This window comes from Solanum tuberosum, unplaced genomic scaffold (genome assembly GCF_000226075.1).
Source record: "Solanum tuberosum cultivar DM 1-3 516 R44 unplaced genomic scaffold, SolTub_3.0 scf00202, whole genome shotgun sequence".
In the NCBI taxonomy this organism is placed as follows: domain Eukaryota; kingdom Viridiplantae; phylum Streptophyta; class Magnoliopsida; order Solanales; family Solanaceae; genus Solanum; species Solanum tuberosum.
Window position 1 is genome coordinate 995,705 of NW_006239128.1, and position 14,551 is coordinate 1,010,255.

Genomic DNA, 14,551 nt, shown 5'->3' on the forward strand with positions numbered 1-14,551 from the left:
AGAGTTAGTGAAGAGAATGTAAGCAGACAAAACAACATTTTTCTAGATTTCTTCCATTTGATTGAGGTTAAGGTGAATAAAATAATATATATTTTTTAAAGAAAAATACATTTGTTTTAGATAATTAATTTTTTCTATAAAAACAATTAACACATAATTTGTCGTGGTAAAAATTAGAGGCCCCCTAAAATTGGAGGCCTAAGGCATATGCCTAATTTTTATAAGCATTGAGCCGGCACTGAGTTTAGCACATTCGTTGTTGTTACTATGGAAACCCGAAGTACAAGGAGATTTTTTTTCAAGGTTTCATGCATAATATAACACTAAGTTATGGCCATACGGATACTTAAAATCTTGAATCCGCGTCTACCTGCCCATTTCTAACCCCAATGGCAGAAAACGCGTTTCTGATCATTCAGTAAAGCCATACATAAATTAGATGTTTGTGAAGCAAACCATAATGAATATTTGACCTGATGTGTGAACTCAAACCAGTACATGCGGCTACTACATTGTATTTAGGAAACAACAAAACAAACATGATAACAGGTCAGATATTCTTGTCTCTTAGCTCACAAATAACTAATGTCTTAGAAAAATTGCTACTCTTGATGCAAAGATTTAACTCATTAATGATGGCAAAACCAAACAAAAATTCATGATCTTTGCAACAACAGTTCAAAAATTAACTAAAAAGATATGAATCGTACTCTGTGATGCAATGTCATGTGTCTCATGATTCTTTGGGAGTAGTAGCTTGTCGAAGTCGACGTTGATGAACATCCCAGTTGTATACACGAGCAGTTGTGACCTGAGCCATAGCAGCTAAAAGAATAAGCACAAAAGAGCATGACAATGTTTCTAAAGATAAAAGTAGAAGAACTTAATGCTCCCTCGGTTTCATGTTATGTGTCTTAGTGTGACTGGATACGAAGTTAAAGAAAGTAAAGAAGGTTTTTAAATTTTGTGATCTTAAACTAAAGATGTGTTTATTGAACCAAAATACCCTTTGAATCTTGTGTTTCTTAAACATGTCATGTACGATGTAGGAATTAAAAATTAATGAATATAGAAAGTTAAAAAATAGACTAAAAATTAAAGTAAGACATAAAATTGAAACAGAGGGAGCAAACAACACATTGCAATATTGCAGCACTTCAGTACAAGCTAAGTTCTACCTAGATGAGAGTTAATGGAGAACGCCAGAATCTACCTGAGTAATTGTCACTTGATCCCTCAAAAATTGTAGATCAGCCACAAGAACCTCTAAACTCGCTTTTGCATTTTCCCAGTTTGTTTGAAGAAGTGCAGTTGCCTATACAGTGAACAAAATGTGAAGACCAATACTTCCAATATCCAAGAATGCATGCTTCTGAAATCTTCCATAGCTAGTTACATACCTCTTCGCATGAATACTGCAGCATGACATTTGCCCCTAGCCATAAACACACAGATTCAGCATCTTCAATCTTAGCCCGGGAATAAATACCTTCTGACACTTCAAAATCAGCGACTAGTGCCTGCAACCAACGCGAACCAAACCAGGAACAAGTTAACATGACAGTTAAATATCAAAAGACATAAAATACTAATAAAACAAAAACTGGGGAGGAGGACATTGGCTGGAAGTTATTAGTGAAGTAAATCAGGGGTAGAGTCGAGAGATCAAAACCTTGTCCGACTTTTGTTTAAGCAGTTACCCATTTAAAACTCACCAATTCAACTATTAAAAAGTAATGAAGTGTAAGCAATGGGCTATCCAATTCTTACCCAACAATTTTAAACTTAACCAACAATAGAACTGATTTGAGTTCTACTGTATTTTCCTTTCCATACTTGATTTTATTATGTTTTACTTGAGCCGATGGTCTATCGAAAACAGCCTCTCTACCTTCACAAGGTTGGGGACTTAGCTGATACTGGTCTCCCACAGTAAATCTCAGTTTCAAGGAAGTAACTCAATTTCTGAACTTCTTCACCACTACATATATCATATAAATACGATTTTTGAATTGAAAACTTAATGCTTCCTCACATTCAAATTACAGACCTAATTAAATAAAATAGGAAAGTAGTCTACTATATCAAGATTCAACTAAAATGAAAATGTCTAAGAGTGCTTTAGTAAAGTTCCATTCATCGGAAAAACATGTAGCACTGAGACAAACCTCACTGCTGTCCTTCTTAGCTTGCAAAGTAGCAACTATATCCAAGCATTTCTCTATGTCAGGAATCTTTGCCTGCGTAGAGTGAAGGAGTAGTAGTCAATTCTCCACTTGTTAGCAAAGATAACAATATAAAAACATCAAGCAGTTAAAAAGAAAAACTCTCAGAATGACTTAGACTGATCGTAGAACAGATGTCAAACATGTAAAATTCAAAGCATTTGAGCAATACAACATCTAAACAGCAACTTATAAATGGCGGAAATGAAAATTGTCCAAAATGTATGAGGCAATCTATATTTAGAAGGCTGGATTAAGAGGACACTCCCAAATTCTATATTATGTTATGCATAAGATGTAACTTTCCTTTACACCACTATAGTTGGAAACTGTTCGCTATGCATGTTTGGTGCATTCGGACAAAGAGAAAGAGACAGCACTTTCAGAGGAAAGACAACTTCCAGCTTTTAAATCTTGGTTTTTGTTTGGTAGATCAATAATGCTTCATAGGTGGCAATAGTGATGTTTAAATATTTGGATGGAACTTCTTCTGTATACATTAACCTAACCTGTCCATATTTCAATGGTCTTTTTGTATTGGGCAGGTATTCCCCCCTCTGTGGCAATCTTATGATATGAATTCAACCTCTACATGTCAACAAACAAATTCCCTTCTGTTATCGAGTTCTAAAAATGAATCAAGAATTACGTAAAAAAAAACCGTACTGACAGCTTCCAAATGTGGAGAAACCTATATTAATAAAGGAAATTGTAAAAAGGCATTAGCCTTCTATATTTTGAGGATTCATGTGGTCGACCCCAACTAGCTTGGGATTGAGGAATTGTTGCTGTAAAAAGTCATTACTCTGAAGAGTGGCGAAATTGTAACCCTCATATGTTGGTCCCATTACAACTAAGTTTGGGCATGTGCTTAAGAAGAGTATCCTATATATAGCTTCTGCATGGAGCAATAGATTCCAAACATACATTCTTAATGTAAATTCTATTTTGATCTTTCTTTCAATGACATGGGAGGACTATCTCAGCTTTAAGACTTTTCATCTCGGGAATCGGCAGCACTAGATGCAAAGACTAAAGTACAATTCTCTAACTTCCGTCCACCTTACGGAAGAATCAACAAAGTGCCAGAGTGACATATGAACATCTTCTCTTTTGAATTGCATTATGACCCTCTCAACTCAAAGTACGAGTCAAACCTGAGAACTAAATATTAGGAATTACTTAAATAGGGATGAATACTGTGAAATTAAACAAAAAAAGTGTACCTGAAGATCCCTCTGTTGGGCCAGAAGTTTCATTTCAACCACTCGGTATTGCTGAAGTCTGCAAACGAACAACATATATTAAGAAAACAAAAGGAGACCATAAGTAAAGTAACCACTGACTAGAATTTCTAAGGCAGGACTAATTAGTCTGTTCTCGTATCTAATCTGGAGCTTATGATTTATTAGTAACAGAGATAGTTAACAGACTGCATGAGATACCATTCATAAAGCTTTGTTACATGAGTTCTATGTTTGGACTGTATTATAGGCCAAAAATCATAGGATTGAAACAAAAGCAGAGTTTCATTTCTGGTTTTTGGGTAAAAAGATAAAACTTATTTGATTTGCTTCTGAAAGACAAGTAGAACACAACATGCAATGATGCCAAATATGTATAAATTGATCAACCGAATTCAGAGGCATCTTAAGTCAAACTACTGTCATCTGTTTTTATTGAAATTTTACACAATTAAGAGCACGCACTCCATGCTACTTTTGTTTTTACGACGCTGTATAGATGATACAAGAAAGTGTAAGCAAAGAAATTATAAGTTCAAACCTACCAACATTTGGGAAGGACTTCTAGAGACTTAGTAGAACGATAAAAGGACATAAAGACTATGGGACTTTGATAATAGAACAACGCAGATACTGAATAACCACAAATTCCAGTCATTGCAAACAGAAGTACACACACTTTTCATATTTGTAGTCATACTGGTGAAGAAAGCAAGAAAAGGATAGCGATCGCTTTGGGAACGCATCCAATCGAAGCATTTTAGTGCTCCCCTAACAAAGAGCAGATGGATCCTATCCCCTATATCGAACACTCATTCCTATCTATTGATAGAAAAATCTTCGTCCCGCAGCTCAGGGAGAAAGTTCCATAATGTGTAAACACCTCAACGAACTCATGTGGACACTCCTCAGCCCGAGGTCGGGGACCTCGGGCCTTCGCAAAATCAACGGTCTCAACGGGAACTAGACAAGCACCTAGATGAAGTCGGCCCGAGAAAAAGGAAAAAATTGACGTTATTTAGTCACGAATGGATTTAAGGATCTGATTGCATAAGATTTGATCTATGATTTGTAAGGCTGTAGTGGTCTATTGTCCTTCTCTTTTTCTCTCATCATTTCCTTCTCTGCTTTCTTGTCCTCGTTATTCCATCGCACTTAAATAAGACCTCACCCTACTTATAAGTGTAATAGAATTTCCAAGGCCTAATCAGTTACCCTACTTATAAGTGTAATAGTATTTCCAAGGCCTAATCAGTTTTTTTCTTTTTTCATAATCATTCACAAAACTTACACAACCACATAGTCAGCCATTCCATTCAATTTCATGCCAACGGTTATCAAATCCAAACCTGCTCATTCAAGTTTGATCTCCAAAAATTCATATTGCTTTAGATTTCTCAGCAGCCCCAAGTACAAGGACTCCATCAGAATTTAGTGAGAGACTGACAAAGAGCAGAGAGAATATATCGGTCAAGGTCCTACTAACCATTTACTATAATGCTTTTTTAAAAATGAGTCAATATAACATCTACTCCTATTGATTATATTTTTTCCAACATGCTAAAGTTTCCTTGAACCAAGGGTCTATCGCAAAACAGACTCTCTACCTCCTACAGTACGGGTAAGGTCTGCGTACACACTACCCTCCTCAAACCCCACTTGTGGGATTACACCGGTAATATTGTTGTTGTTGAGTTAATATAGCATCTAAGTTCCTACAAGAAAAATATCACTAAAGGTCTGATCTTTGCCTATTATTTCACCTTCAGTTTAGATAAAAGTTAAATATCAGAAAGGTTCAACATTCATAGAATAACAGAACTCCCCAACAATACAATATACCTGAAGACTGAAACTTTACTTGGTGAATAAGCAATTTCCAATTAATATAACTGAAAAATGTTTTTCAATATATGATGACTTATGATGCACTCAAGGGTGTGGCTTAGTCGTCGATAAATGGATTTAGCACCATGAGGTCTCAGATTCAAATCAAACGCTAATTAATTTTTTCTCATCAGTTCTAGCTTTGGTGGACATAGTTACTTGGTATCTAAGTGCGAACAAGCTGACCTAGACACCATGAATTGGGTAAAACATTTCCTACCAACAACAATTACTATGCCTAAGTCGGAAATAAGTTAGGATCGGCTATATAAATCCTCACTTGTTCATTTAAGCTCGTTTCAAATCATCATCATCATACAAAAATCGAAAACGGACCTTTCTTGTAGGAATGCAAGAGCAGAGTTAACATCGAGACCAGATTGGCTGAGATAGGACTGAACATCTTGTACGAATGATGCCGCCGGTATACCTCTTCTCTCCGTCACTTCACTGGTGTATGACGAACACACCGCCGCCGCCGCCATCGCCGTCCAAAGCTACTTTACTGTGATAGATTCGGAAAAAAAATCGCTTCAGCAGTGAAGAAGAAAGAAGCATAAAATAAGAACGACGCCGTTAGATTCAGTGAATTGAACAAATTTTGACCAATGGTAATTATTCCACACAAATGTGTAATTTAGGATTGTAATTTTAAATCACAAATTCTTCCAAAATATATATATATTAATCATGATTTTAAAAAATTAAAAATAAAACTTGACTGATAAGTTATAAGTTTATATTTTGTGAAAAAAGATTCATTATTTAAAAATTTGAAACAATAATTCATTGATTGTACCATATAAAATGATTATATTGAAAAATAACTAGTTGTTATTATTGTTTATTAGTAGATTTTTTATAAAATTATGTACATTTGAAAGTTTATACTCATAGATGTTTATTTATGAGAGGAACATGTAGACAGGGGCGGCTCAACATAATTTGTGGCCTAAAGCGAAATTTTTAGCATTGAAAAACATCCTTTTATTGAGACAATTATTATAAGAATTATTAACACAATTTTATAAGTAATAAGTTGATAAACTTTAAAGATGAGAGTTAGAATCATAGAATTTGATTCAAAAAGTTGATAACTTGGTATACCTACTTTAATATGAAAATTAACAAATAAATTTAAAAAAAAAATTGTAATGCACTTTGTTCAACACTTTTCGACTATTGATTCATATTTTTAAGAGTGTATTACTCTAACTATCAAAGATTTGAAGAAATAGAGTGCAAAAAGAGTTACAAAGGATAAATAATGTGAGTGTTAACGAAGAAAATGTAAGAATCCAAAACAATGTTTCCTTAATTTCTTCTATTTGAATAGGGTTAAGATACATAATTTTTTATTTATAAAAATTTGAGGCCCCAAAAAATTGGGGGCCTAAGGCCAATGCCTAAAATTTTATAGGCAAGAGCCGTCCCTGCATGTAGATATGTAATTTGTTAATGTAGCACATTAGAATTTTTGATAGCTTGTTTATGAACTATGATTTGTTCATTTGATAAGATTGTTTAAGAATTGAAGAAATTTTGATTATTATCATTTTAAAGGTAAAACGTATCTTATCAAAAGCGACTTGATACCTGGAGCTAGATTCCTATTTTTTATACAACTTACAATACTTACATTCTCTACATGGCTTTGTACCTTGTGGTTTATTATCTAAATAATTTTCTTGTTGCTTTCAATTGGAGAAACACAATAGTAAAGTAGAAATTGAATATTTATGACACCTGCAATATCAATGACAGATTTAGAATTATCAGGATTTTCACTACAATGATTCAAAAAATTGAACTTGAAGGATTAGTTATGACATTTCAATGGTAGAAAGGTCAATTTTGAACTTAATAAATTCAAATTAAGATGATTGAAGATGGTGTTGGGCCAAGTTTGGAGATTGGGCTAATTCAAATGGGAAAGGAAGCCCACTCAGTTGGGAGGGATAACTATGGGGAAATATTCTTGTACACTGAGAAGTCGTTTGATGTACGGTTTAAGATATAATTATCTCGACATAAAATATATGATTAATTATTTTAGGAAAAATTATATAATTTATACATACTTCACTATCATATATATTATTATTACCTACACTTTCAAAATATTACGTATTTTACCACTAATTAAGAGTTTCCTACATATCTTACTCTTAGATACATGTATTTTGCCATCAGATACACGAAAATAGAGAGAGAGACGAGCGATATTGGGGAGGGAGTCGAGCGAGATTTGTATGTATCACAAATACAAATGAATCACACTGGATACATGTATTTGTACGAATACATAGGAAAATGCGCGAGCTAGATGAGAGAGAGGCGAACGAGATTTTCTATGTATACTAGATACATGTGATCCACTTGGATACAATGTATCTTGAACAAATTACACCTAAATTTGATTCCGTTTATCTGAGATACATGTACTAGGATGTGTCTGGAGGCACCAAAATCTGGTAAGATACGTAATATTGCAAACTAGAGTGTGTCTAAGTAATTAGTTACTAACCTAATGAGATTTATTAAGAAGGTATTAAATAGTCCTTAAATTATCTATCCTACCATTTATACCATAATGATAGAATAAGTTATCATGACGAAATAACTATTCATAGATAACTTTTCATATTTGATCAAACAAAAGGAATATTTTGTGTTAGGTTTGGAAGCATAGGTAATGATGATCAAATTAAATTAATGAAGGACTTCATTTTCGAAGTATTTTGAGATCTAGATTTTTAGAGACTGCTGACCATGTTAATTAAATTAGAATACATATAAATTATGAAGATGTACTCCTACTATTATGAAATCACCTACTACACTCAAATAATTGAGGCTAGAGTGGTGGCCAAAGAATACACACAAGAGTATTGAGTCGAACTCCTTTCCTTATAATCAAGTAGCTTAAGGACTCCTTTTAGAGATAAGAGAAAGATTTGCCTTAGCTTGACGAATCACATACAAAATATGAGTCTTGAGTTGTGAATAGATATTTTATCTTTTTTCACAAGTTATCCTCGCCTTGGTATTAAATATATATTTTTTTATTTTCCACCTGCTGTCCGGAGTCCACATTGGAACTCCGACTAAATTCGTATCGCGCTCTGCAGGCCCATTCGGGGGTGGCACTCCCAACAGGATTTTCTCCATACCCAGGGCTCGAATCCGGTATTAAATATATATATACTTGTAGTAGTTAGAGTTAAGATTTCAAAACATGATTAATAAGATTACTTTGATAAAATACATATTTAATTAAAAATATTTAAAATGGGAGTCAAGTTGACATGGATTAAGTAATACGAAAAGTTGGACAATCATCTAAATGTTTATATGATTTTTTAAATATATTTTAAATTATTCATTATTGTAATTTACAGTAATGTTTTCTTAGTTTTTAAATAATATATATTAATTACTACCTTTTTTCAATTAACGTGGCATAGATAGAATTCGAGAGTCAACTAATTTTATATGTATTTAAGAATATTTCAAGTTTTTAATTTTGAGATTTATAGTACTTTTACATACAAGTAAAAGAAGAAAATACTTGTCATTTTTAGTTTATATAGAGAATTTTTTTTCTTCATATTTTATCCTTAATATTGATTATGTATCTTCAAATCATTTTCTCGATATCTAAAAATACTACACATTAATTAAAATAAAGATTGTGATAAATTTGATATTAATTATTATTTTTTAAGAAATATACAAAAATCTAATGTAAACGAGTAAATAATGAACTCTGAAAAGTAATTTTTTTTTTTTTCTTCTCTTGCTTTAATGTACCATCAATTATTTTGGGTCCTAAAGAGATGTTACAAAAAAATAATGAAACTTTATTTTAAAATGAAAGGTGTTCAAAATCTCAACGTTTGAAATTCTTCTGAGGTGCTATATAGATGGTCCAATTGTTTTTTTGTATGATTGTGACAATTTAAGCTCATGTCACATATTTGTTCTTTGAGCTATGTCATAATTAAATTAAAAAAAGAAAATTTCAAGAATCAAAGTGAATATTAATGTGTGTCATAAGTTTGAATTGTAACAAATATATGATATTAGTATTTGACACGAGGGAAATATATGTGATACATCTAACACAGGATGAATTAAAAAAAATATTGATAAATTTTAATTTTTAACTAAACTTAAAAGCTTTTAAGATTGAGTGAGACAATAACTGACCTTTCAATTATTTGTTTAGCACATGAAAAAGTAATGATATATACATTGTAATTATTTTTAGTTTATAAACATTGAAATGCTCTCTTAAGAAAGTAATTTTCACCGATATCTAGCATCTTATTCCCTTTATAAAATTATTTTCAAAAGAGTATTTAAATTTTCACCAAGGATAACAATAATTTAATATAATAAGATGATTCCTTACTCATAATATAGTATTTTAATTTTACTTTGGATATTGTGATAAACTATAGAAGCTATAGAAAAACAAAGTTACGGAAGATACTTATTAGACTAGGAAATCAGCAAGTAATAAAATGTTATTTTACTATTCATCCATACTAGTAATCATAGTAGAGGCGGACCCACGTGATGGGTTAAGGGTGTAGTCGTGCATCCATTAATTTCAAAAAAAAATCGATAAATATGTATATTATACCTTTAAGAACCATTATATTATTTAAATTAATTCTCACACATATTAAGTGGGTTAGGTCACTTGATTAGCATGCAACTTAAGCTCATGAGCGTTGCTGCAAAACATGAGCAACCTAAAAGTGGTCTCCAAATCAACTTCATCCAACTGTGACATTTAATTTAGCGAAAAGGGTCTGATATACTCTTTAACTTTACCATTTAGAGCTGATATATCTCTCGTTATGAAAGTGACTCATATTTACCCTTACCGTATACAAAATGACTCACATATACCCTTATCGTTACAAAAGGAGCTAACATATACCCTTCATCTAAAGGAAGTGAAAAAATTAGTTTAATTTTTTTTAAAAAAAAATTTCAAAAAATTCATGTAGGGGTATATATGTGATCCTTCTAACAAAGTTTAAGGTATATTTTAATATTTTTCGTACAAAAATTATTTTTTGACTTTTTTGACTATCATTGTTCCAGTTTATTATTCTTTTTTTTTCTTTCATTCTTTAGTGTAAAGAAAAAAAAAATTTAACTAATTTTTTGCGGCTATATTGTAATTTAGTTTTTGTATTTGTAAAAATAAATTTTACAAGAAAATTAGTGAAACTAAATAAAATAAATTTAAATTAGTCGTTGAAATAAAAAAGTAAAAAAAAATATGTGTGAGGAGGATCAAATATACCCCATATGGATTATATTTATATAAAAAAAATAATTAAAAAAATTAAATTAAAATTAATTTTTTCACTTCTGTTGGGAAAAAAAGGTATATGCGAGCCATTTGTATAACAATAGGGGTATATATGAGCCACTTTTATAACGATAGATATATCAACTCTAAATGACAAAATTGAGAAGTATATCAGACCATTTTCCTACAAAGACGAGTAGGTGTGGAATTAGAAACTTAACAAATAATGAATCGATTCATCCACTCTCTCCATATAAATGACAAGTTTTGAGTTATTGTAAGATATGAATTATTAAGAAAAGACAAATAGTAGAATATTAATTTTCTATTCTATTTGTAATATTAATTACTTACTCATCAAATTATTTTTTCGATATCTTAAATCATAATTGTATTCATATCTATCATTATTTATTGAGGGATACAAAAATTACATTGTGGAAAGTATAAGTTAACGGAGGAAGTACTTGTCGATTTTAGCATTACTAAGAGAAATATTTTTTTTCATATTTTACACTTAATATTAATTACGTATTTCTCAAGATATGAACTACACATCAATTAATATGAATATTATGATATACTATTTATATTAATTAATATTTTTTAAAAGTTTATAAAAATCTAAAGTAAATGAGTAAAAATGATCACAAAAAAGTAATAGATTTTTTTTTTCTCCTCTTGCTTTAATATACCACCAATCTCGTCGGGTCCCAAAACAATAGAAAAAGATATTTTAAAATAACACATATTAAAGAATTCAAATGTTTGAAATTCTTGTGAGGTGCTATAGATCTAGTGGTCAAATTGTCTTTTATTAATCAATTGACCTATATAACCAAAAAAAGAGTGTATATAGCACGTGGATAATTAAGATATAATAATTGATGATAATTTAGATAGTAAAATTTCACCTTTTTAGAGAAACAACATAATTCTAAATATTAAAAAAAAAATACATTAACAAGATAATATCAGCATATCCATGTAATGTTTACATGAAACAGCAAAATTATTCATACAATGTCTAATACTTATTCCACAAGTACACTCAAAATAGTAGTACAACAGAGAATTGATCAACAGGGTTGAAAGAAATTATAGAGAAAGCACATAGAATAATCTATCTAGTGATATGCGCGATAAAATAATCTAACTCCATTTGAGAAGCACCCCCTTTCTCTGTAGACTTCCTCACGGCTTCTCCGAATTCTTTTGCTCTTTTCCTAATCTCATCTCCTTCTTCTGATGCCATTAACTTCCTCACGACATTATCAATGGTGGATGCAGTGACCACTTCATCACGTTTCTTGTCCCATTCCCTAATGACTAAGCCTATTTTCAACATTTCTGTTAATAAAAAACCATTTTTTGGGTGGTCAGAGTGTGTGGGCCAAGCAATTATTGGGACTCCCATAGTAATGGTCTCTACACAAGAAGTCCAATCACACGCACACAAGAACCCGCCAATGGATGAATGAGCCAAGATCTCTGTTTGTGGTGCCCAATCTCTAACCAGTAATCCAACCTCATTTACTCTTTCCTCAAACCCTGCATGAAACTCAAATTTTCTATTGAGGTCTCCCCCGAGATAGATTTCTCCATTATCAGGATCATTCATCAACCATATGAACTTTTGTTTGCTAAGCTCTAAACCCATTGCGAGTTCCTTAATTTGTTCATCAGAAAATGAAGTCAACATATCATAAGATACATAAAGAACTGATTTTGGAGGTTGTTTGTCCAACCAATCCAAACAGGGGAATCCGTTTTTTCTTTCTTAGTAGGCCGGAGAACCGGTCCTATTGCCCATTGCTTCTTGTCTTGTCCAATTCCAAGCTAGTCGATAAAAGCATTAGTACCTTCCATTACTTTGCTTGTATTATGAATATCACCCGCGGAACTATTCCCTATATACTGAACTTGAAAAGATGATATCCGCATGATTTCATCGCAATACCATCCTTGAGAGGATGGTAACTTTTGAAGTAGTTGTTGTTCAATCGGAATAGGCAATCCCACATGAGGAAATATGTGATCACAATACATACCAAAGGCTGAAATTACAGGGTTAAAGATGTAGGACTCTGCATTATCGAAAGATGAAATATCCTGAACATTATAAGACATTAAACAATCATAAATCATGACAATTCGTCTTGATTTAGACGAAATATCACGTAAGAAGGAAGTAATGGAGTGGCGGAGATGCATGGTAACATTCCAGAATAAGTGGAAATGTTTAGGTACTTCACTCGGGATATCAGGATCGAGTGGAGTAGGAGTCATTTGGAGGTCATGAAAATGAATATTGGCTAAATCAGAAGGATTTAAAGCGGTGGCACGAGTCTTAGTGTCGTGATTGTAAGTAGGTAGGCTAAGATAATGAACAGAGAGACCATAAGAAGAGATTAGGCAAGCAAGTTGGAGAAAAGGGTCAAGATGGCTTTGAGTTTGAAATGGAACCATAACTACAACAACTTCATCACCTAATTGTTTCTTCAAGTTTGCAAGATTTTCAGTGTTATCCATTGAAAAGACTCTTATTTTTTTTGGATATTGAAATGCTTGATAAGGCAAATGGTGAACAGAGAGTATTGGATGAGAATGAGAAATTAAAAGGAGTTATTAATAAGTAGGCGTTTGGACAAGAACCCAAAAATTATTTCACTTTGTTTAAGTGATTTTTTATTTTATTTTTAAATTTCTTAAAACTAGCAAAATTATTTAACTTTTATAACTCTATTTTTATAAAAATACAAAATGTCAGTACCAGTACTAATGAATTGAAAGCAACCACATGGAGTCAGATCTCTGTCTCTCATAACATTGCAAATAAACCACAATTTTTTACTGTTGAAAGAAGCAAAATCAATAATCGAAATACTAGCTATGGAAAAGGCTTAAAAATATCCTTAAACTATCGGAAATAGCTCATATTTACCCTTTAACTATATTCAGGCTCAAAAGTATCCTTCCTGTCAAAGTATTGAATCATATATACCCTTCTAATTAACAGAAGTATGTTAACACTATGAGATTTTTTTTTATGATTGGAAGAAGCAAATCAATATGCCGGTTGGCGCATTTATTTGGTTGGTGGAAGTACTTAAACATTTTTCTGTTTGATTGATGGGTAAAATAATAAAAAATTGGACTAATATTTCAAAATAGGAAAAAATGTCTAAATACACAACTTATTTTATTGGGCATAATATATAAATATGCCCTTTAACTTGACTTCAAATCACATTTATGCCCTTCAACTTTGGATGCGTACAAGTAGACACTTAAACTTGTATAAAATTGAATAAATAGGCACAGATGTCCTACATGTCATTTTTTGTCCTACATAGTGTCCTACGTGTATTGTGCCATGTAGGACTCATGTGTTTACTTGTTCAACTTTATACAAATTTAAGTGTTTACTTGTGTATATCCAAAGTTGGAGGACATAAACATAAAATGAAGCCAAGTTAAAGGGCACTTTATGTATTATCCCTATTTTATTGTATTCTCTAAACTTCACTCTCTCTCTTATTTTCGAATATATCACTCTTGCGCGATGTATCGAGACAGGCGTATTTCGTATCAACAAATGTATTGGTGGTATGCGAAGTATCCGGAGTTGAGTGATGTATCGGGACAAATGTGTCTTGTATCAACAAATGTAATGTATCAGAACGCTGAGTGATGTATCCAAAATCCTTAAATTTTAAGAGATTTTGTAATTTGGAAAAGAGTAAACATATGACATAATTAACTCTTAACACTATGAGATTTGTGCAATTTTTACTTTATAGTAAAAGTTGGATGGTTCTTCCCTCCCCCCCCCCCCCCCCCCCCACCGGAACAAACAA

General features: G+C 32.1%; 2 protein-coding genes across 2 annotated transcripts; both read right to left on the minus strand.

The window, feature by feature from the left end:
- Window positions 1–454: 454 nt before the first annotated feature.
- On the minus strand, window positions 455–5,920 carry LOC102579992 (probable prefoldin subunit 3). Its single transcript, XM_006355671.2, has 6 exons — window positions 5,693–5,920; window positions 3,452–3,509; window positions 2,169–2,240; window positions 1,401–1,520; window positions 1,214–1,315; window positions 455–811 (listed from the first exon to the last, which is right to left on the minus strand). Exons 1-6 carry the CDS (start codon window positions 5,839–5,841, stop codon window positions 734–736), a joined length of 579 nt encoding a protein of 192 aa, XP_006355733.1. The 5' UTR covers window positions 5,842–5,920; the 3' UTR covers window positions 455–733.
- Window positions 5,921–11,814: 5,894 nt separating this feature from the next.
- Window positions 11,815–12,351, minus strand: LOC107062160 (zeatin O-glucosyltransferase-like). The gene has a single exon (XM_015312499.1). The coding sequence runs from the start codon at window positions 12,349–12,351 to the stop codon at window positions 11,815–11,817; it is 537 nt and encodes a 178-aa protein (XP_015167985.1).
- Between the last annotated feature and the right edge of the window lie 2,200 nt (window positions 12,352–14,551).

Excerpts from the sequence above, each read along its gene's own strand:
- LOC102579992 (XM_006355671.2), bottom strand. The coding sequence starts at position 5,841 with ATGGCGGCGGCGGCGGTGTGTTCGTCATACACCAGTGAAGTGACGGAG. Across the intron at positions 1,316-1,400 it reads TGCAGTATTCATGCGAAGAG|GCAACTGCACTTCTTCAAAC; the intron begins GTATGTAACTAG and ends TTCACTGTATAG. Across the intron at positions 812-1,213 it reads ATCAAGTGACAATTACTCAG|GTCACAACTGCTCGTGTATA; the intron begins GTAGATTCTGGC and ends GCTATGGCTCAG.
- LOC107062160 (XM_015312499.1), bottom strand. The coding sequence starts at position 12,351 with ATGGGTTTAGAGCTTAGCAAACAAAAGTTCATATGGTTGATGAATGAT.